Genomic DNA, 22,600 nt, shown 5'->3' on the forward strand with positions numbered 1-22,600 from the left:
CTCCCTCTTCCTCGTTCATCATTCTCATCGTCTCCTCTACGGGTCCTGCTATGTGTCTTTGAGCTCTTAGCTCTCCTACTTTAAAGGCTCACCGGGTTCTGGGAGATGGGGAGTCTGGAATGCTTTCTAAAGACACCGTGTCAGCCAGCTGCCGTTCTGGTCCTGCCTCCTCCTCTCTCATTATTTCCTAACTTTTCCCCTCATCTGCCTCTGAGCTGTGACCTCCCTCAAACACCTGTTGTCAATCTATACTGTCTTCCTCTTCCTCCTCCCTGGAAGGGTCAGGCTGGGGAGGCGGTCTACCCAGACCCTGACAAACAAATGCTTAAAACGTAATGCGCTAAATGCTATGGTGCATCTGATGTCCTGTCCGGCCAAGATCAGAGATAAGCCTCTGCCTGCTCTGGGCTTGAAATCTTTATCATCCATGCCATACAACTGTAGGTGATTGACAGGTAGGTGACCCCTCACCCACCTGTCAAAAATGGTCCATGGAGGGTGGATTCTGGATCTGATCCTCAGGTTGAAAAGGATTCCCCATCTGCTCTTATGTGACAATGGCAGCATAATTCTGGGAGATGATGGGGACATTCTAGGGTTCTCATTTCTTTTTAATTACATGGGTATGCTCCTCATCTTTGGGTTGGGGGTGCAAAGGGAGAGGCTACTTGTCCTGGTGGGGCTTTGTTTCTGTTTTTCCAAGCTTCCTTCCTGTTCAGGGTGAGATGTTCCACTTGGGTGCAGGAATGAAGCTGCCTCTGTGATGTTTCTCTTTCTCTAGCCATTTGGGGCCAGGCTTAGAGGGAATGTGGGCAGCTAAACAGCAGTCCTGCTGCCCAGGTCTCCCGCAGCTCCCATGAGACAGTTTTCCTCTTTCCAGCTCGCTCCGATCGTTACCACCACATTAACTCATATGATGAAGATGACACGACTGAAGATGAACCTGTGGAAATAAGGCAGTTTTCATCTTGCTCTCCCAGGTTCAGCAAGGTGAGAGTCCTCACTGACTGCATTTAATTTGAATTGTTGCTGTTGTTTAACACTGGTGCTGTGGTTATAGAGGGTGCGCTCAGAAGCCCAGAGTTTAAATCTCACCTCAGCCTCAAGGTCACAAGTGTCCCTAACCACTTCCCTCTCTGTCGCCTCTCTTTCTTTCTGCAAATAAACGAGGATATTGTTACTGGCCTACTTGGCATGGTTGCTGTAAGGATTACTAAGATAATGTGTGTGAAATGCTATAAATACTTTTAATTGCTCTATGAAGTGCTGCTGTTGTCTTCTTCATTCTTCTCCTTACCATCAGCCAAACACATTAGCAAAATGTGTTTGGGAGCACAGTGCAATGAGGAGTCGGGATTTGAATGGTGTATGTTGGGGGTGGGTAGCCAATAAATGTATTGGCTATCTTCATAGCGCATCTCTATAGGGAGGCAATACAATAGGAGATTGTCAGCAGCAGCGCAGCCCTATGCAAACTTACTCACTTAAGTGTACAGAACTATGGTTTCCAAGTTGTGTGTTTGTTGAGCTAATGTGTGGGTGTGGGTAGGTGGCTGGGTATTTTCAGGCGAAGATTGGCAGGAGGAAGGGATGCTTGAAGTCTCCCGCATGGGCCAGATCTGCACACTCAGACCTTTCTAAGACTGTTCCCAGCACCCCTGGTATAGGATCTGAAACCAGCAGTAACCCTCACTGATGGAAAACATATACAGTGGTACCTCTGGTTACGAACTTAATTCATTCTGGAGGTTCATTCTTAACCTGAAACTGTTCTTGACCTGAGGTACCACTTTTGCTAATGGGGCCTCCCACTGCCGCACAATTTCTGTTCTCATCCTGAGGTAAAGTTCTTAACCCGATGTACAACTTCTGGGTTAGCGGAGTCTGTAACCCGAGGTGTTTGTAACTTGAGGTACCACTGTACTTGAAATCACCTTGTGGGCAGTGGGGGATTTTCTGTGGAGATCTGAAAGGTTTGGGGAGGTTTAAGAGCACAGCAGTGCTATGTGTTAATTCTTGGTGGCTGAGATACTTTTCAAATTTTCCCTTACAAACACCAAAGAATGTCTTAGAAGGCTCTGGGTGCTGTATTTTGTTCTTATTGTTATATCCTCCACACAACGTGCTTCTGAGTGTGTGTCCTCAGGGGCAAGTTTATTGCCTAATTAATCGAATTACGTTTAATCTAATTACGTTTTCACCTGTGGTTTTAGTACTGCATGAATGATTGATGGATTGTTTTGTGGATGGTTGGGTCAACTGCTTTGCGGCCGTCTGTAGTGAAAAACAGTCTATAAATAAGGAAAATAAATACATATTTATTTATGTAGACAAGGATTAAATGTAAGGTATTGGTTGTGTTTAGAATAGATTTATGAAAGATTTAGAAAAATTATTGATTAGACTATTTGTGTGAGATTGTATGGGAAAAATACGGAATAACAGATACAATCTTGCTTAAAATGTATATAGGAAGTGCAGTGTAAGCGATGGAAGTCAATCAATGAAATTTTATTATTATTTTCATATTGAGATATTTGTAGAATAAACTTGGAAGAAATCCTTCCAACTTTTCTTCTTCTTCTTTTCTCTTTATTTTTTCTTCTTTTTTCTTTTCTTTTTTCCTCCTTTGTTCCTTTTTTCATATATATGTGCTTATTTGAAATATATATGTATGTATGTGTAATGGTTCAAGGGGTTGCTCGTGCGTAAGCCGGTGCCCACACCTGGCTGGGTTGCCTAAGTGAACCTTTTCTGTCCGGACAGCCACTCACCTGTGGCTGTCTCAATCGCTGGCAGAATCCGTCAGTGGGCGTTTCTTAAACTTCTTCCAGCATAGAAGTTCTTTCACGCCCAGTCGCCTCCTACTTTCCCTGCGCGGAAGCCTTCTGCGCAAGGAGGGCGTAGGCAGCGGAGGACCCTTCCTCCCCCCACTGGTCCCAGGCAAGGAGTCATGTGACTCCCTCTCAGATTCCCCCATCTGCCCCCCTTCTCCACTGGAGCTGAGCTGATTCCCTTCCCCAGAAGATGGGCTGCCTCTCCCAATCCCGTGACGCTCTCTGGGATCCCTCTGGAGCTCTCTCCCTCCGGCACTGATGGCAGTTCCCTGACAGTATGTCTTTGCAATATTTTGCTTATATTTTGTAACAATTATGTTAAATAAATAAAAAATAGAAATAAATACATAAGCAATAAAGCAGCTCCTTATAGCACATTGCTGTACCATTTCTCACCCTTCTGGCCTTTGCCGCCTGCCCCCCCCCCCCCAATACAGGTGTACAGTAGCATGGAGCACCTCTCCCAGCATGAGCAGAAGACTCCAGGTGTCACCAAGAGGGACCAGAGCAACAAACACAAAGATGAGAAGCTCAGCAAAAGGGAAAGCCTGGGCAGCTTCACCCTTCGAGAGAAAAGCTGGCGCACCAACTCCCCTGAAATGTGAGTCTCCACCCTGTGCAATAACAGCTGTGGCTTTTGTTCCTCAGCCCCCAGACCTGGAGGAGGCTGAGGGCACTTGGAAGAGGAGCTCTCACTCCAGCTCTGAGAGGCAAATGTGGGCTTCAGGGTTTCCTGGATATTCCAGGGCTCTGCTCCCAACCTCTGGTCCCTGGCAGACACTAGCTGCTGTTAGTCCAGCACTTCCCCATATGCCCTGAGGACTTAGCAGAGAAAACTAGAAATATCAGCTGAATACAGGATGCTTAGAAAATGGACGCCGTCTGTCTAACTAGTACATTAATCAGCTGTTCCCAGAATCACAGAATTGTAGTGTTAGAAGGGACTGTGAGGAACATCTAGTTCACCCCCCTGCAATGCTGGAATCTGTTGCCCTACATGAGGCTCAAACTCACAACCCTGAGATTAAATCTCATGCTCTACCGACTGAGCTTAAATGTAATGCATTTCTGAATTACCGAAATCTCAGTGTAGGTGCAATATAAGTGAGGCACGGACTAAAGTACAGGATGACATAAAGTTCAACAAACAATTGCTTTCTCCTCATTCTTTGGAGGGAAGATAATCTTTTAAAGTTCTTTTTCATTCCTTATTATAGTACAGTGGTACCTCGGAAGTCGAACGGAATCCGTTCCAGAAGTCCATTTGACTTCCAAAATGTTCGGAAACCAAGGCATGGCTTCTGATTGGCTGAAGGAAGCTCCTGCAGCCAATTGGAAGCCACGTAAGCCGTGTCGGACGTTCGGGTTCCAAAGAACGTTCGCAAATCAGAACACTCACTTCCAGGTTTGCGGCATTCAGGAGCCAAAACTGAATTTGGCTCGCAAGGTGTTCAGGATCCAAGGTACAACTGTAATGCTCTCAGTGCAAAATGTAACGCTTTAGGCATTTATTTCCCAACACCACCACCCGTGTACTCTTAAGTTGCAGCCCTAACAATTAAAATGTCTCCTCACTTATTGCAACTGAATCCACTGAAGATTCACTTCTGAACTGGGGAACCTGCAATCTTCCAGAGACTCTTGGACTCCAACTCCCATCAGCCCCAGCCAATGTGGCCAGTGGAAAGGGATGATGGGAGTTGTAATCCTGAAGCATCTGCAGGGCCACAGGCTCCCCATCCCGGCTTTAGCTAAAGTAGATTGTGCTCCAGTTAGTAAAGGTAAAGGGACCCTTGACCATTAGGTCCAGTCGTGACCGACTCTGGGGTTGCGGTGCTCATCTCGCTTTATTGGCCGAGGGAGCCGGCGTACAGCTTCCGGGTCATGTGGCCAGCATGACTAAGCCGCTTCTGGCCAACCAGAGCAGCGCACGGAAACGCCATTTACCTTCCCGCTGGAGCGGTATCTATTTATCTACTTGCACTTTGATGTGCTTTCGAACTGCTAGGTTGGCAGGAGCAGGGACCGAGCAACAGAAGCTCACCCCGTCCTGGGGTTCGAACCACCAACCTTCTGGTCGGCAAGTCCTATGGGCTCCAGTTACAGCACTAATAATAATAAAAAAAGCTCTAAGGCCTCCTGACACAAGTTGAGCCCTGGCTGGCATTTTGGACATGGCCTCAGGTGTTTGGGGTGGGGGGGGTGAGCCATCTTGCTTGTTTTCTGTCTCTCAGGAAGCGGCTCTCAGCTTCGGAGTCCTCCTACACCGAGAGCGATTCCAGCCCTCCGCTGGGTGCACGTCGGCGCTTTTCGGCCCTGATGGACACCAGCCGTTTTGCCGTGCCCCTGGAAACCGACAGTGAGAGTCTTGGCAAGGGGCCTGCGAAGGCTCCTGCGGAAAACGGGCCCCCGGGGTCCACGCCCCAGGTGGAAGGCAAGGAGAGCAAGGAAGGGGCAGCAGGAGAGGCTGGGCAGAGTCCTGCCCCTGTAGAGACTGAGGCAGGTGAGTAATGGCCCCTTGCTGAAAGCCCTCACTCTGGCAGCTAAGGGGAGATGCCACAGTCGGGGGCCCAATTTGCTGTTTACATGAGATGTGCCTATTACAGTCTGAACAGATTCTTGGTATGTCGCCTCCCTTTTGACATCTGTTTTGTGCAGCCAAAGTCCTCTCCCTTCCAGCTTCTGGTGAGGAGATGCAGCCTGGCTCAGGGAGACCACACATCCCTAGGGAGCAGGGAGCAGTGCACCCCAGACCCTTAAATCACCCCTTGGCAGATCCAAGCACTCCAATCTTGGTTCTAAGGCAAATCTCAAGTGTACAGTTAGCCTCTCGGGACCTTTCCGGTAGGCATTGCACAATGTAGCGGTTGCAGAGGATCCAAACGTCTGTTTTCCCATCAATTGCCAGGAAATTGCAATTTCCCAACATTCGGGCTGCTGGAGAAACTCGAACCTTCCTCCCACCAGCACCGCACAAATCTCCTGATAACGCATCCATTGCGATAAGGAGTACACTAGGCAATGTGTATGTGGTGCAGGCCCTTCAGCCGATCGCTTGCAACCAATTCCATTCTTGCACAGCCTCCGGTAATTTCAGTGGGCTTGCGCAGGAAAATTTCCTGGTGGATTGTGACTTATGGGTTGGATCCATCTGCCTCCCACTCTGCCGCCCAAAATTTGCTGCGTGAGACAGTTGCTTCACGGTAGGAATGGCTCTGTGGCAATGGGTGACACAACTCTCTTCCTGCCTCTGCTAGGGTCATTTTGCAACCCTTTTCTTTCTTTGTTTACATGTTGGAGGTGAAGTCCCACCCCATGGTGCCATAGGAGGGAGGTGCTCCATGAAGTGCTTTTAAAACAAAAGCAAAAAAGGGGTGACTGCCCCTTCGCTGCAACCTTGCCCCTCTGCTTCTTCAATTTTTTTGTTTTCTCCCAAACTACTTTACTTGGGAGCAGGCATGCTTTTGTTTCGTAATTTGGTTTTTTAGAGGTTGCACACTCCCCTTACCCAGAGCCAATGCACATCCTCCTCTCTTTCCCCCCCAAATAGATTCTGGCACTAGATTGGGGCTACTAGCAGGAGTGCAATGCTAAGAATAAAATGTGGTGGCTGTGAGCAGATTATTTAGTAAAAGCCTACCAAGCTGCACATTCCACCATCAGCTGTCTCCCTTCTTGAAGAGTGGCTGGGGAAACCCAGCCAGATGGGTGGGATATAAATAAGAAATTATTGTTATTGTTATTGCACACAACAAGCCCCCCCCCCCCCGTCCCTCAGTGCTTGGGTTGCCTACCCTGTTTCTACCCCAGGAACAAACACGTCTGCTACAAGTTCTCAAAGGCTCTAGCAAACCCCTGAGATTTCCAAAAAGAGCAAATGCAGCAGTTACTTCTATTCTAGTAATATCTGCCAAGAAGTTTGATTGGAATCTGGGCTTTCCCCACGTTTGTCAGAGCTTGTGTGGTTGCAGAAAACCCAAAATGGCGAGAGCCTTAGCCCAGGTGTGCGTAGGATCAGACCGAAAGGTTCCTCTGCTACTGGCATACTGTACTAAAACAAGCCCTTATCTGACCCCTGGTGATTTTAACAAGCCCTCAGCTGGTGCTCTTGGAGGGGGTAAGGTGCCCAGGGTGGGGGGCGGGTAGAGCCATCCCTTTGCATGGCATCCAAGGTGTTAGCCGTGTCTAATAAGAAAAGGGAAAGGGCAATGATTCCTTGCAGAGTCTTGCAGCCCAAGCATCGAATTGCATGGCTTCAGCACCTTTATGCAGTCCACAGAACTGAGGGCAGGCAGCTTGGCAATTGCAATATCAGGTGTGCATCAGTAGCACTTACCATGAGGTCCTTTTCGCACTATTTGTGAGAGTTTGGTGGGCACGCTGGGGCTTGGCCCTAGGCCTCTGAGCTCCGCTGGGGCGCAACCCCATCTCCTCAGCACCACCTCAAGAAGGCCTAGGCAGGCAGAGTCACCCTGCCTGGTGTTCCACCCGCCGTCTGAGGAAAGGCGAAATCTTTGGGCATGGTGTTTGTGATCCTCTCGGGTGGCTGGGGGTTTGGACAGTCCCTGCCGCGGCCCCCTCTGCTCTGTGCTCCTTGTTTGAAGGCGGGGGCCCCTGGCGTGTGGTCCTCTGATGTAGGGCTGGAGTCATCATCCCTCTCTCTCCCCTCCCCAATAGGCAATAAATCAAAAGCGGGTGAGCTACAGCCCCCAAAGGAGCTGGACCCATCAGCCCCCAAAGCCACCAATGACTTGGTGCTGCGCCGGGCCCGCCACCAACAGCTCTCAGGGGACGCCACGGCCGAGAAGCGCAGCTCCCGCACAGGGGGCAAGGTCATCAAATCTGCCTCAGCTACTGCGCTGTCCGTCATTATCCCCACAGGTACGGGCCTCCTCCTCTCGCCCCCCTGCACATAACCAGCAGGCACAGCACTAACCCCATAGGAACGGCATCCCACTTTGAGCCTGGCACCCCACCCCCTGCTCTCAGCCCATCCCCTGCCCCCAGGGGCACTGGGCTTCTCACTACAAACCGTCCATCCTGCTTGACAGCATCTTGGCCTGTCTTTCATGCTGTATCCACCCACCCTTGCACAGAACCGCTCCCCTTCCATCGGACCGGCCTGTCCCGGCGGGCCGCATCCTGATCAAGACCGTCCAGTCCCTGAAGACAGGACCCATCTGTGGCTGTTCCAGTAGGAATGAACACTCCCCACTCACTGCAGCCTTCATCAGCTCACAGCCCCCAACCTCTCACTTATCAACCCTGCATGCTCTACCCACCCTATCGGCCCCTCTAACATAGTTGCTGAGCTGTGTGCATTTTGTGCCAATAAAAAAAATAGGTCTTCCATGAGAAAAATGGAACTCTGGGCCATGCACAAACTTATGCAAATGAAGCATATTTGCATGTATAACTTCCTCTGTTGGTTTAGATTTTGCAGCTTCTACAGTTTTGCATAGTTTGTTCTGCTTCTGTCGTTTACAAAGAGACAGAAAGTAGCTTTCAAGGCACTGAGGACCCCCTGAATGCTGGGAATCTTATTCAGTTACACCGATTAAGATTTAAGCAAGCATTGCCCACACACTGTCAATTGCACCATGAGGGCTGGAAACTTGCTTTTAATTTAAATGCAAAGGGAGGTTCTTGAGAAGCTGAACGTTGTGCCAAAAGCCCGCAGCCTTCTGCAGCTTGAAATTGCACCATGCAGGCCTTTGTCTGTGGCAGGGGTCTATAGCTGTATGCTGAAACTGGGGGTGGGGAGCCCTTTCTGATGCTGTTGGGGTCCAACTCCCACCAATCCTAGCCAGCATGGCCAGTGGTAAGGGATGATGGGAAGTGGTAGCCCAACAGCACCTGGAGGGCCACAGAGAATAGGGAAAGGCACCACTTATTTTCCCTTTCCTGCTAGTAGGGCACACACCAGGCTTCATTTGCCTTTGGGACCTGCGGGAGCACTTTGCCCTAGCCTGCTCGACACCCACCTACCCCGACGTACCATTTCCCAAGCTCAAAACTGCCCTTGGAAGTGTTGCAGCTTCTGTACTTTTCCCTCGCTGCCAACAGGTCTTGGGAAACGACTGGAAGGAACAGGCGGCTGGCCTTAGGCTGTGTGCAGAGACCAGAAAGTACAAGTTTGCAGGACCTAGAGCAGGGGAGGCAGGGGGCCAGGGCTCCTGTTCTGGGAGGCAAGAGGTGCTCTTGTGTTCTTGCCCCATGGAATGGCGGGGGGCTTCTTGCTTCCCCTTTAGTTTTTCTCTCCCTCTCCCTCCTCGCAGTGGAACAGCACAGCAGCTCACCTTTGGCCAGCCCCATGTCCCCCCGGTCACTCTCCTCCAACCCGTCATCCCGCGATTCCTCACCGTCCCGCGACTACTCGCCTGCCGTCACCATCCTGCGCTCGCCCATCACGATCCAGCGCTCGGGGAAGAAGTACGGGTTCACACTTCGTGCCATCCGGGTTTACATGGGGGACAGCGATGTCTACAGCGTGCACCACATTGTCTGGGTAAGCATGTGTGCCAATCCAGAGGGCACTTTGGGCAGGTGTAAGATTAACACTTGGGACACTGGTGGAGCTGTGGGTTAAACCACAGAGCCTAGGACTTGCCGATCAGAAGGTCGGCGGTTTGAATCCTCGTGACGGGGTGAGCTCCCGTTGCTCGGTCCCTGCTCCTGCCAACCTAGTAGTTCGAAAGCACATCAAAGTGCAAGTAGATAAATAAGTACCGCTCTGGCAGGAAGGTAAACGGCATTTCCGTGCACTGCTCTGGTTCACCAGAAGCAGCTTAGTCATGCTGGCCACATGACCCGGAAGCTGTACGCCGACTCCCTTGGCCAATAAAGTGAGATGAGTGCTGCAGCCCAGAGTCAGTCACGACTGGACCTAATGGTCAGGGGTCCCTTTACCTTTTACCTTTAAGATTAACACTGCACCAAGGGGAAGGAAGAGCCCCTTACCTGCCTTGTCTGCCTCACGCTAAGAGAGCCCAAAGGGGCAAGCACTTTAGGCGACGGCCCTTGCAAGGCCAAAGCCGGGTGTGCTGCGGGCAGAAGGGGGCAGCAGAGCCATGAGAGCATCTCTCTCGTCTTCTTCCCCTGGCAGCACGTGGAAGAAGGTGGTCCAGCTCATGAGGCAGGCCTGTGTGCCGGAGACCTGATCACCCACGTCAACGGGGAACCAGTGCATGGGCTGGTGCACACGGAAGTAGTGGAGCTCATCCTGAAGGTAAGCACAGAGCGGCTGTGGCCTCCGAGGGCACCTGGGCAAAGTGCTGCGTCTGCTTGCTGTGCCAACAGACAGCTCTCTCCCCTCTCTTTCGCCACAGAGCGGGAACAAAGTGATGGTGACCACCACGCCCTTTGAGAACACCTCCATCCGGATTGGGCCAGCCCGCAAGAGCAGTTACAAATCCAAGATGGCTCGGAGGAACAAGAGGAGCACCAGCAAGGAAGGGCAGGACAGGTGAGGTGCAATAACCGGGGGGGGGGTGGAAAGGAAGGGGCTGGCTCCCCTCTTGGCTAACGGCTCCCCTTCCTTCCGTAGCAGCAAGAAGCGCAGCTCCCTCTTCCGCAAGATCACCAAGCAGTCCAACCTGCTGCACACCAGCCGGAGCCTCTCGTCGCTGAACCGCTCGCTGTCCTCCAGCGACAGTTTGCCGGGCTCTCCCACCCACGGCCTGGGCGCTCGCTCGCCCACCCAGAGCCTGCGCTCCACCCCTGACTCTGCCTACCTAGGTAGGAAGCCCAAGGGGGCTGGGCCGCAGCAGGCAGGTGGGGAGAGGGTTAGGGAGGTGGGGGACATTTGCTCCCAAAGATGTTCTTTTCGTTTTGTTTTGTTTTTTGTTTTGTTTTGTTTGCTTTGTGTTTTGTTTTGTTTTGTTGGTTTTAACATATTACATTACAATACAGATGTATCAAAGCCAACACCATTTCCTCCCCATCCCCCCCATACATTTACATTTCTATTTCCTCAATCCATCATATTATTCTTTTCTCCTTCCTCCCACTTCCCTCTGCCCCCACTCGATTTCCTCCACATTATACAATTTACAATAATCTTTGCATTCTACAATATTCTCAAATCATCTTATCTTTCCATACTAATTTTTCTTCCATCCAGTACTTCACATTTTAATCTAGGCATATTAGCGTATCTTTTTTTGAGCAATATTTTGCCATATATTCATCAAAACATTTCCACTCCTTTTTAAATTTTTGATTTGACTGATTTCTTATTATAGCAGTTAATTTTGCCAAGATTAAATATTCATTTTGTTTACAAAGCCATTCCTCCCCCAAAGATGTTCTTAACGGGGTGGCAGTGGGGGTGTGTGCAGAATTGTATGTTGTGAGCTCTTGCTGCCTCTCACCTGGAGGGAGTTGAGACTGGCTTGGAGCGTACCTGGTGCCCAGCAAGGGCTGCTGGTCTTCTGCCTCTCAGCCTGCCCCCTTCCCCTTTGCCCCCCCCCCACAGGTGCCTCTTCACAGAGCAGCTCCCCAGCCTCCAGCACCCCCAACTCGCCGGCTTCCTCATCCCACCACATGCGGCCCAGCACCCTGCACGGCCTGTCTCCCAAGCTGCACCGCCAGTACCGCTCCGCTCGCTGCAAGTCGGCCGGCAACATCCCCCTCTCGCCCCTGGCTCACACGCCCTCGCCCACGCAGTCCTCGCCGCCCCCGCTGCCCGGCCACACGGTGGGCAGCTCCAACACCACGCAGAGCTTCCCGGCCAAGCTCCACTCCTCGCCGCCCGTGGTGAGGCCGCGCCCCAAGAGCGCAGAGCCCCCACGCTCGCCTCTACTGAAGCGGGTGCAGTCGGCGGAGAAGCTGGGCTCCCCGCTCAGCTCTGAGAAGAAAGTGGTGGTCAGGAAGCACAGCCTGGAGGTGGTTCACTCCGAATACCGCAAGGACTTCTATGGGGAGCCTGGCCTCCACAGCCTGGCAGAGTCCGACGGGGAGAGCCCCAGCGAGTCGGGGGCTCCAAAGCCGCTTGCCACCCGGCGCCTGGGCCGCCAGGAATCCCCACTTAGCTTTGGGGCAGGAGATGGAGAGGCCAGCGCCCTGGAAGCCAGCATCAAGGCCAGGCTCCCGGAAGCTCTGCTGGGGGACTGCAGGAGAAGCCAAGCCGTGCAGACCGAAGAGGCGTTTGCAGGAGCCAACCGTGCCCTGGCCAAAGCCCTGAGCCCCGTGCAAGAGCATGAGCAAGGCAGGAAAGGAAGCGTGGAGGTGGAGGTCGCCCCGCGGGGGCCTGTCCCCATTGTGTTGGAACCCAAGGAGATCCAAGAGCCTGGCCCTCCTGGGAAAGCTGCCCCGGAGCATGGCCAGGACAAGGCTGGCTCGCCCAAGGAGAAGTGGATCTTGGAGGTCGTGGAGGAACACACCACCCTGGGGACCTGCGCCAAGACCCCCAGCTGCCTCTGCCCAGAGGGGACCAAGAACGGGCTGAAGCGGGGCTCAGCGGAGGCAAAGGGGAAGCGGGGGAAGGAAGAGGGGTCTGCTCTGGGATCCGGGAACAAGTGTGCTGGAGACACCCCACGGCCTTCACCGCCCGCACTGGAGAAAAAGGGGGCAGCACGCTGACACAGAGGACTGCCTTTCTCACTGTACTGACCCCCAGACCATGCTCCTTAGGACACCTCCTTCATCTTTGCCTTGCAGCCGTGGCAGCAGTGGGGCTGGTTAGGGCACCCACATCGAAGCTGGAGGGGACTGACCTGTAAGTTCCCTGTAAATACGAAGGGCAGAGGCAGTGAAGCCTTCCCCTGCCCCCCAGCCACCCTCCTGCAAATGGCATGCCTGGTGTTAGGCCTTGTAAAGTACCTATACATAACTCTCTCTATATATATTATATTATATTATTTATATAAATATACATATATATATATATATGAGCAAGACTACTCTATACATGAAAAGGTTAATACTGTGATCACTCCCTTCCCCAAAGCTACTCCCAAGGCCCCGTGTTTCAAGCTACTCCTTGAAGTCTGTAGGATAACAGGGGGAATGAATGGATGTGCAGGGAAAAGACATCAGAACCAGAACATGCGCAGACCAAGTAAGTTGGGACGCAGAAGATTTTACTAACCCACAAAGTGCAGAAACCCAGTTATAATTCTTGTTGCGTCTGGGTCCTTGCATGCAGAGGGGATGTCCAACTTCATGTGAGTTCGTCATTGATTGATTGAGAGATGCCAGTCCAGGCTGGCACCATGGCAGCAGTCAGCAAGTGAGCTCCCATCCCTCAAGAGCCAAAGTCCCCACCCCCACTTTCAGTTTGCCCATAGCACATGTCCAAAGGAAGTTCTTCTTTCCTGATGCCCTTAGGTGAGGCAGGAAGATGCAGAAACCCTGAATTTATTGTTTTGCAGTTCTAATACTTAGCTAAATCATCCCGCCAAAGTGAGCACTTTAAACATCAGATTGAACTCCCTGGCAAAGCAAATTGCACATCGGTCAGTTCTTAGCATTGTACGCCTGTTTGAAACTAAACAAAAGTTTGGATTTGAATGTGCCTGGATAGAGAAAAAGGCAGATTGGCCCCAGCTCTAGAAAAAGCAGGGGTGCTTTAAGTATAAAGGTCCCCTCAGGTGGCAGATTTGACGCACTATGAAAAGTGGGAGATCGGAATATCTGGCTTAGGGGTCACGACCGATTGGCAAATATCCCTGTACTAGCCCTGATTAAATGGGGCTTATGCTGGTGAACTCACTTCTTGACTTAAGTAGTGGAAGGGGTGAGCCATTTGGATTTTTCACCTTAGGAACCAAAGTATCTTGCAAAGGCAAAGCCAGACAGACTAGGGATTCTTGAGAGAGAGAGCAATTGAGAGCCCACGTGTTTTCAAACTTGGCTTAATGAGCCCATCAAAATAAGTGGTTTCTCAGACAGTGATTTTGGAGACAACTGAAAACCAGGTGGTTGGTTGCTTGGTGAATAGGCATGTTATAGTGTAGTCTGAGCTCATGGTGGGTGGATCCCAGCCTGGAAATGCGTGTTGAGTCCATTTTGGAGAAGGGGGGAAACAGTTTTCTGAAATATTATTAATACTTTCCTGCCCCTATTCTTACATGAGGTGCCCAATGGGTGCTCACGTAGCATAGCCTCTGACCTGCTGCACAAAATGGCATCTCCTGCCAAGGTACTAAATGCATGCCCCTTAATGTAGAACTACCACGGCAGTCCTTGGCCCACTGGGCTGTTGCATGTCAGTGGCAAGAGCTGGCACCAGGAGGGTAGAACCATTTGGCATGTACACTAGGACAGCAATAATGGTGCTGGAAGGGGAGGGTGGGCACTGCCGTTGTTGCACATCGCACTTGTGGCAGCAGCTCCTGCAGCTGCCAATTTGGTTGAAGTTGGTCGGGAATACATTTTCCTGCAGCCACGAATTGGGCAAAATGCCTGCAGCCAACCATGCTGCCCCATCATGCAGCTGTTGTGTCATCTGTGTTTGTGGGCAATGAAGTCATCGTGCATGATGGTTCTGTAAGTTGGCAGTGTCTTGTTTCGCTGTAGAACTGTAACCTCAGAGCATGTCTGCAGCTTCTGCCCAGAGGCACAATACCGCCAGGCCTCCAAAGGCTCAGACCCTGAAATACAGGGTACAGCTTGGCATAAGAGGGGGTGGAGCCTGCCAGGGCAGGGGCGGGGCCTAGTGGTGCCTGGTGGGTCAGGGGTGAAATCTGATTTCAGAGGAAATGGGCAAAAATTCTCAACCAAACTTCTCACCCACCCACTCATGGCTTTAAACTCCTTTCAGTGCTCAGTCCGCTTCACAATCCTTACCTTGTTCTTAAGAACATGGAAGGAGGATGGAGCCCAGTGGAGGAATGGCACTTAAACCTTGGGGATTGTAGCCTTGTAAATGTGGCAGCAGTTTCCTGACTGAAAATCCTAAACTCAGTGCCCAAGGTTATTTAGTGGTAAGTTAAATCAACACTAAGGGACGTGGTGGCGCTGTGGTCTAAACCACTGAGCCTCTTGGACTCGCTGATCGGAAGGTCGCCAGTTCAAATCCCCGCGGCGAGGTGAGCTCCCATTGCTCTGTCCCAGCTTCTGCCAACCTAGCAGTTTGAAAGCACACCAGTGCAAGTAGATAAATAGGTACTACTGTGGCAGGAAAGTAAACGGTGTTTCTGTGTGCTCTGGCTTCCATCATGGTGTTCCATTGCCCCAGAAGCGGTTTAGTCATGCTGGCCACATGACCCAGAAAGCTGTCTGTGGACAAACACCGGCTCCCTCGGCCTGAAACGAGATGAGCGCTGCAACCCCATAGTCATCCTTTGACTGGACTTAACCATCCAGGGGTCCTTTGCCTTTTACCGTTTACCAACACTTAAGTTGTTAGGTCCTGGATGCACCATATGAGGAAAATAGCCTTCTCTTCCCTCTTTGCACCTCTGAAGTTTTATTTTTTGGCCTGTAAATCTTAAGAAAGAAGCAAAAACCCTGCAACTTTGGGTCATGGTCAGAGAGTTGGCAGCCCTGTTGCAAATGGCAACATCAAACCCTAACCACTAGGGTTCTTCCATATGTATTCTTGACCATTCTTCCGCCTGGTTCAGCTCCCAGTCTGTCTCCAGCCGCCTTCCTCACTCACTGGTGCTCTCCCAGTCCAGTTACCTCTGAAGTGAGAGATACCCTCTATGCAATGCGAGCTGATGGCAGAAGTCTTTTTTTACTTTTGCCCTCCCTCTCAAATTTCCCTCTTGTTACCCTGCAGCAGCCATTAACTCATCTTTCCTCAGCTATCCTGATGGTGGAAAAAAATCACTTGTTTTCCTGAAGAGAGCTGGATCCCAGGGCATCAGATATTCCACTGGAAATAATAATAGCAATGAAGTGGGGTTTTAGGGGAAAGCCGGGTTCACTTCTGTTGAGACTTTACAACCCATGTAGTATTTCTGTTGTCTGACCAAACCAAATTTAGCCTGTTGGGCTTGATCAATCTTCCTTGCCTGGGGCAACAAAAAAACGGGATTGGGAAGCATGTGGGAAGCCAGAATACGTGGCAAGTGGACTGTGTTTGACCTGGTGGGTCAAAAGCTGTGTGAGCCTGGCCAATATGCATTCTATGTCCCCCAAACCATATGAGACCTAGTGCTAGTCATAGATATTGTTCCAGGTGAGTCTGCAAGATGCAATGCATGTGCTGAGGAAGCTACAGCCGTGGGGATAGGGATAAGTCCTAAACTGGGAGGAAAGCGAGTGGGGAAATGCTTTATCTGGATGAGGAATCTTCTTCACCAGTCTAGAGCTGCTGGACCCACAAGGAAGGAAGGCACTCGGAGAGCAGGAGGAGAACTCCAGGGAAGTAGGAGCTCCTGCCAGTCTGTCCACCTTGCAGGGAGGGTGTGTCGATGGCTGTTGCGCCCTCCAAGCTCTGACATGCATGAACGACTACTGAAGCACCCCCTGCTATGTTGGCATCTATCTGTAATGTGGATAAAGGCATATAGCCCACCTCCCTCACAAGGAGATAAGAAGCTGACAGCCACACAGTGTCTGCCCGCAGTGTGTGTCTTCTGGGCCATTATAACTTGTTTCCAGGCTTATTAAGGCAGGCACACTGTGTCATGTTAATAAACCAACCTGTACAGCAAATCTGGCCTTTAGCTTCTCTCTTATTGCTGCCTGTTTGGGACGGAGGGAAGGGGACCAGAGAGCTCCCACCTTCTTATTCCCTGAGCTCCAAGGAAAGGAAGCCGGACCCAGAAGAGACTGGGGCAGAAGAGCTGGGTCTGGGGTTGGGGTGGTTTCCTCATCCACTGTTCAGGGTGTGGGGTTCGGTTCAAAGAACGAGCGGCCCCAGCAGGGCCTAGGGCTCAGGGTTTCCCTCCCTCCCACGTGATTCCCGAGTCACTCGGCTCTTTGGAGCTTATTTTCCCTGTTCTGCCCTCAGGTCTCCTCCCTCCTGCATGGAGCTGGCTTCCCTCCAGCAGCCTCCAACCCCAGTGCTTACATAACAGCCAGGGCATTGTGCCAGAAGGTTAGTATTACAAACAAGGTGCCTCTTGTACACGTGAGGCTCGTCTCACACAGCCCTCTGTGCCAGGACGAGGAAACCAGGGCAGGGCCACAAGCGCATTGGCAAAGGTGCCACCCACTGCTAGTTTTCCTTCTGTCGGGCTGTGGGGCTGCCCTTTCTGCATAGCTGACGAGCTGACTCACTGAGCAACCCTGAATTGCCTGGAATAGGAAATCCGGGCCTCTGACTCAAGGGCTGGCCTCTTGTGGCCAGTCTCTGACTCCGCTTGGGGTTCTCTAATTATCTGGATCCTTTTCCTCCACCCCTCTTAGGACAGTCTAGAACGAATGGTCGGATCTTTTCCCCATCCTGACCTGGGTGCCGTAACACTCTGTTGCGTTTGGTTAATCAGCACATCTGCCAGTTCCTAGACTTGTTCCTACACAGCCTCTTGATTTCCATCGGATTCTGTACCTGCTGTGTTGGGCAAAGCATGAGGAAAAGCCGGTGTTGACCACAAGGAGACAATGAGTTCAGTCCTCTGCTAACGTTCCATGTCAAGGGACCTCCTTTTGTCACCTCCAAAACAGAAAAGTAGGTGTCATCCCAACCGCTACACCAGGGATTGCAATTGTTCTTCAACTGCAAATCCCAAAATCCCTGGCCTTTGTCCAGGTTGCTTGGGGCCCAGGGGAATTGGGCTCCAACAACACCTGGGGCAACCCTCCCGTACACCCCAAGGATGGTCCTGCGATGAACCAAGTAGGCAATCTAATGTGTTGCTTTTACAGTTACCAATCAAGAACATCTCTCTATTAGGTTCAAATTCCAGTAGCAAATTATCCTATGGAAGCCCCACTAACATGAACAGAAATCAGACAAGCACTGTACACTTCAACCGTGCTTGTACAAGACAAGTTCCCAGCGGACTGTGCCCCCATGTTAGTGAGTGGGAAGGTGGGTGTCACTAGGAATTTCAGCATCAGGTACCGAAATGTTTTGGGCTGGCCCTGTACACCCTGCCTGTCTCTCAACAGAGGTATGTTAGCTCTCAACGCAGCCCTTCCCTCACTGAGCTGCTAAGACTCCTCAGTATGCTCTTGAAATTATAAATATGTAGGATGAAAGGTCCTGCCAACCTAGCAGTTCGAAAGCACATCAAAGTGCAAGTAGATAAATAGGTACCGCTCCGGTGGGAAGGTAAACGGCGTTTCCGTGCGCTGCTCTGGTTCGCCAGAAGCAGCTTAGTCATGCTGGCCACATGACCCAGAAGCTGTACGCCGGCTCCCTCGGCCAATAAAGCGAGATGAGCACTGCAACCCCAGAGTCGGTCACGACTGGACCTAATGGTCAGGGGTCCCTTTACCTTTACCTTAGGATGAAAGGGGAACCTTTTTATGTTGTGAGCCACCTCTGATTTTCAGGTGAAGGCCGGGATACAAATTTAATGATGATGCTGCTGCTGATGACGATGCTTTGGTACTCCAGTACCCACATGAATGCCTAGCAAAGGCAGGGTATTAACAATGCAGATTTCCCCAGCTTTCTAGTATATGCCTGCAGATGATGAGAGAAACCAACTGGGCAGGCAGAGATGATGGCACACGGTTTCAGTTATTCTAGGACGCATAATGAGGACAATCAGACATGCACAGCTTTCTCTTGAGAGAGCAAAGTTGAAAGCGTAACAGGCCAACAAAGCATCTATGCCTAATTCTGGGTACCGGGCACCATTGCACCTCACACGGCATCTTAAATCATTCTCTGTGCCCCCTCCCCACTCGTCAATCTTGGTTTCTGCCTTTGATCTCTAATCCTGCTAAACCTTGGTGCCTTCTGCCTGCTAGCCCTGGAATTGGAAAAACAAGAATGCCTGAGCCAAGTGGTGCAATTTTTAATGATAGCATCTCCACAGGGGCACTGGTTAAGAGGAAGGTGCAGCTTCTTTCCTGGAGACACCCACTAAGTACTCATGACAGTCTGGACTGAGTTGTCAACATCTCCTTGCCTTGCAGAGTGACTCAGCAGTGCCTGGAAGGCTGTGGCTCCTGAGAGGAAAGGTGACCGGGCAGTCACCTGGATCCCAGCAGCCAGTGGAAATGGCTCCGTGCGGTTTCTGGGTCACTCATCATTTCTTAGTTCAGGGCGAGCCTGGTAGCTTGCCACCTCATCGCCCAGCTTACCAACACAAGTTTCCAAATGGCAAAGAGAGACAGGAACAATAATAAGCCATCACATTAGGTAATATGAGCTTTTGTGAACATTTTCCACGTTCCCAGCACACCACAACCTCAGCGCCAAGAAGGCTGTTCTGGGTCCACATTCCACACAAATGGCTTTGGGTTCAAATGTTTTCAGGATTTCAAGAAGCAGGTTCTACTATGTCTGAATAGGCAAGTGATGGTATGCGTCTTTGCTTCCTCCCTCAAGCACCCTGACTTTGGGTGAATATACTGCAAAGGAGACCTTGTTTCACATCCAGGCTTTAAAGCAAGTGGTCCATCACACGTTTAGTTTCCCCCAGTGCCCTAGCTTTCCAGGGCCTATTCATGCTAACAGAATGACATGGTGATGTGGGTTGGCCATACCTGAGCCAAGCTGTGCTTCTGTAATTTCTTCCCCAGGAGTCCAGTCCAGGATCCTGCCTTCCCTTACTAACTGCAGATCCCAAACACTAAGAAACGTCCTTATTCCATCCAGCCTAGCATCATACTAGCTGACAGCTGCCAACCAATTGCCTGTGGGAGGATCATAAGGCCTAAAACCAATAACTCTCCCCTTTTTGTCACCGGGGGCTCCATTTTGCAGACAGACCTGTCTTCAATGAATGCATCTTAGATACAGGGGAGGCCGCCATTGTTTTTGTTCTGTTGACTTTGATTTATTATTATTTATCTATGTGGGTATTCATTTGGGTTGCTGCAAGCCACCTTGAGGATGACACAGTGGAAAGGTTATGTTTTCAGTAAATAACCCACTGGAAACTACCAAGATGCGCCAATCAACCAAAACAGAACCATTTAAAAAACACGAACCACCTAAACTGAGAGGACAATGGGGGGGAAGCCCCATCTTTGTGGGCATAATGGCCTTGATTTCTATTTAAATGCTGCATAAAAGGAAGGCAGCGTGAGAACCTGCATTTGTGAAGATTTGAGCTTAGGTGGTCTCACCAGAACTGGATTGTTTTCAACAAAGGGAATAAAATACTCAGAATGCAAAAATGAAGGGAGCGAAGATTAAACTTGCTTCAGTTAAGCCAACAATTGAGAACAGTCCTTCGGGATGCTAGTCATACAGAGCATCTATTCCCAATTACCGCGTGTCTTCTAGCAGCACTGCATCTTCACAGGAGCACAGGAAATGTCCTTACCTCTACTTTAGTAGAGTCCAGTCAGGGCTGGTCCAAGAAATCTTGCTGTCTGAAGCAGAGTTTCAAATACTCCCCCTCCCCCCAATCCTGTGCCCACTCCCAAGTCAAGGTGCATAATACCATGGCTAGTCAATGTATTTTGGCATTTGAGGCATGAAATCCCCACAAATAATTCTCCCCCACCCTGGCAATAACAACACAGCAATAATTTGCTGCCCATTCATGAGACTCAAAATTGGTTGCCTCACTCTGCCTAATGGTAGGGCCAGCTTTGAGCCAGTGTTGTCAAAGCCAGTGTTCCCCAGCCTTGTACCTTCCAGGCTGCATTGACTGGGGCGGATGAGAGCTGGTAGTTCAAAATATCCAGAGGGCATGAGGATGGGGAAAGCCCCTGGGCTGTCAGGCAGAGTCTTCCCCATCACCTACTCGCGGATGTTTCGCTGGAGACTGCCAGGGATTGAACCTGAGACCTTCTGCATACAAAGGGCACGATGTGTCGCTGAGCAACAGTCCCTCCCCTTAGCTGTCGCTTTTGACCTGATAAATTTTCCACCCCCCATATTATACAACTGAATTACCATGGAGTTTTCATGACACTTGCGCTGAGTGTCTCGATCAGGATTAAGGTGGAATGAAGCTGGTCCATAGCCCTTCCTTGCGTAACTGCTTCACTGGCTGCCTTCTTCATGGCAATCACAGAGAGAGCTTAAGGCAACCTCAAACCAATTGGATACTGCATGAGAAGCAAGAAAGCTGGGTGGAAACCAAACCAATGATTATGTTTCCGACACCACAGTTAAGTAACACCCTGGTGTCATGTACGGTGTTACCGTTAAGACATTCCAGAGTCCCAATTCATAAACGGGTTAGGGAGTCACTTTGTTTTGATTTGCGAATTCCAGCTCCGAGTTGTGCCACCTTTGCCCATAGGGCTGCCAAGGTGGGGGCTGGAGGTGATGCTGTGATATTTCCTTTTCCTTTTTGCTAGCTCTGCTCCTCTGCCTTTAGAGCATCCTGACACACACAAACTAGAGGGGTGTAACTTTTCCACCCTGCTTCATCCCCATGAGTGGAAAACTGCCACCTGCTCAATACCTCTCTGTAAGTATTGAGCCTTTGTCTCTCCACTGCCTGTTTGCCTCAAAAATATGGCAATGTCCTTGTAATTTGGTGCCACAAATTCAGGAGCTTGCTCGCCTCCAAAGCTGTCCATACAGAACACTACATGGGCTGCCCCCAACCCCCATCCTGGCTATCCTATTCTGTTCTCTATCTTTTTTATCCCAGGCTGTTCTCTGCTCTATCTTTTTATCCCAGGCTGCCGCTGCCATGGCAACACAGGCCAGGCATTCTGATGGGCTGCTTTCATGGTACACAACACTGGCTGCCAGCCACCCTCAAGCAGTGTGTGTGCAAGCAGAAGGGGCGGGCAGGCAGGGTGTGTGTGTGTAGCCGATGACCTACTTTTAACGGCACTTTCTTCTTGCCCTTGCTAATCGTGGATAATCCTACCCTGACCCAGAGATGTGGCAGAATGAGGAAGCGCAGGGACAGGCTTCAAAGAGATGCAAAAAGCCAGCGGACGGGGGTGTCTGCATAAAGTAGCAGGCTCAACATAGTGGGGGAACACAACTGCTACTGTTACTCAGACCCTACCTGCTCCTAGTCTGCTAATAGGAATGCCTGCGCTAAGGTGGAAATTATAAACAAACCTTCAGTGGAGGCCAACCCTCAAATTTTTAGAACAGCCACATTAGCATCGCAGGAGTCTAGTCTCTTGAATCCCACAGACAGTCTAACACATTTTGCTGTCCCTACAGCTAGTTTACATCTTACACCATTGCTTCCACAGGGGAAGAGCAGGGGCAGCAATAATTGATTCGATTAACCATAATAGCTAAGTGGAGTTTCCATGTTCAGACCAGTTGCTGGAGGGCACCCAGTGAGGTAAGGCTGCTGCTCTAATGCACAATGTGTGACCTTCCCAAAAGCATTTCATTGGCTATTGTGGGAAAGAGGAGGCTGACTTGTGACGGTCCCATGTCTGAGCCCACCAGACTCTTCCTATGCTCCACACGCAGTGTTTTGTATCCAGCAGCAGACACTTTCGTTCCTCATCGTTACCAAAAAAAAAAGGTAAATGTGTTCTCCTCCTAGTGTACCACTGGTAGGAAAACGAAACAAACACTATGAAACTTACAGGCACCTGGCCAGGTTTACGCAGCCTGAAGCTGAGGCCAGACCCAACCCTTGACACACCTCAACCTCTCAAATAACCCACACCTGTAATCCTAAACATCCTTGAGGGCAGGGACAGGGAACTTGTGGTCCTCTAGCAGCTCCCCTCATGCCTGACCACACTGGCTGTGTTGGTGGGGGCTGATGAGAGCAACATTCATAGAGCCTGGCTTCCAGCAT

At 50.7% G+C, this 22,600-nt stretch overlaps 1 protein-coding gene across 5 annotated transcripts in view; it reads left to right on the forward strand.

Annotated features, from left to right (window-relative positions):
- MAST1 (microtubule associated serine/threonine kinase 1) overlaps positions 1 to 14,217 on the forward strand; it is a 96,839-nt gene extending 82,622 nt beyond the window's left edge. For 2 of the 5 annotated variants that reach the window (XM_080988044.1, XM_080988042.1), the window contains 9 exons: positions 881 to 990; positions 3,275 to 3,438; positions 5,072 to 5,340; positions 7,515 to 7,718; positions 9,116 to 9,345; positions 9,943 to 10,065; positions 10,166 to 10,302; positions 10,384 to 10,574; positions 11,314 to 14,217. In XM_080988044.1, coding sequence (XP_080844170.1) covers positions 881 to 990; positions 3,275 to 3,438; positions 5,072 to 5,340; positions 7,515 to 7,718; positions 9,116 to 9,345; positions 9,943 to 10,065; positions 10,166 to 10,302; positions 10,384 to 10,574; positions 11,314 to 12,419 — 2,534 coding nt within the window. In that variant the 3' untranslated portion in view covers positions 12,420 to 14,217. The remainder of the gene's footprint in view (positions 1 to 880; positions 991 to 3,274; positions 3,439 to 5,071; positions 5,341 to 7,514; positions 7,719 to 9,115; positions 9,346 to 9,942; positions 10,066 to 10,165; positions 10,303 to 10,383; positions 10,575 to 11,313) is intronic. The other 3 variants (XM_080988046.1, XM_080988043.1, XM_080988045.1) reach the window with 2 other exon arrangements.
- Positions 14,218 to 22,600: the final 8,383 nt, after the last annotated feature.

This window comes from Podarcis pityusensis (genome assembly GCF_964106645.2).
Source record: "Podarcis pityusensis genome assembly, chromosome: 17".
In the NCBI taxonomy this organism is placed as follows: Eukaryota; Metazoa; Chordata; class Lepidosauria; order Squamata; family Lacertidae; genus Podarcis; species Podarcis pityusensis.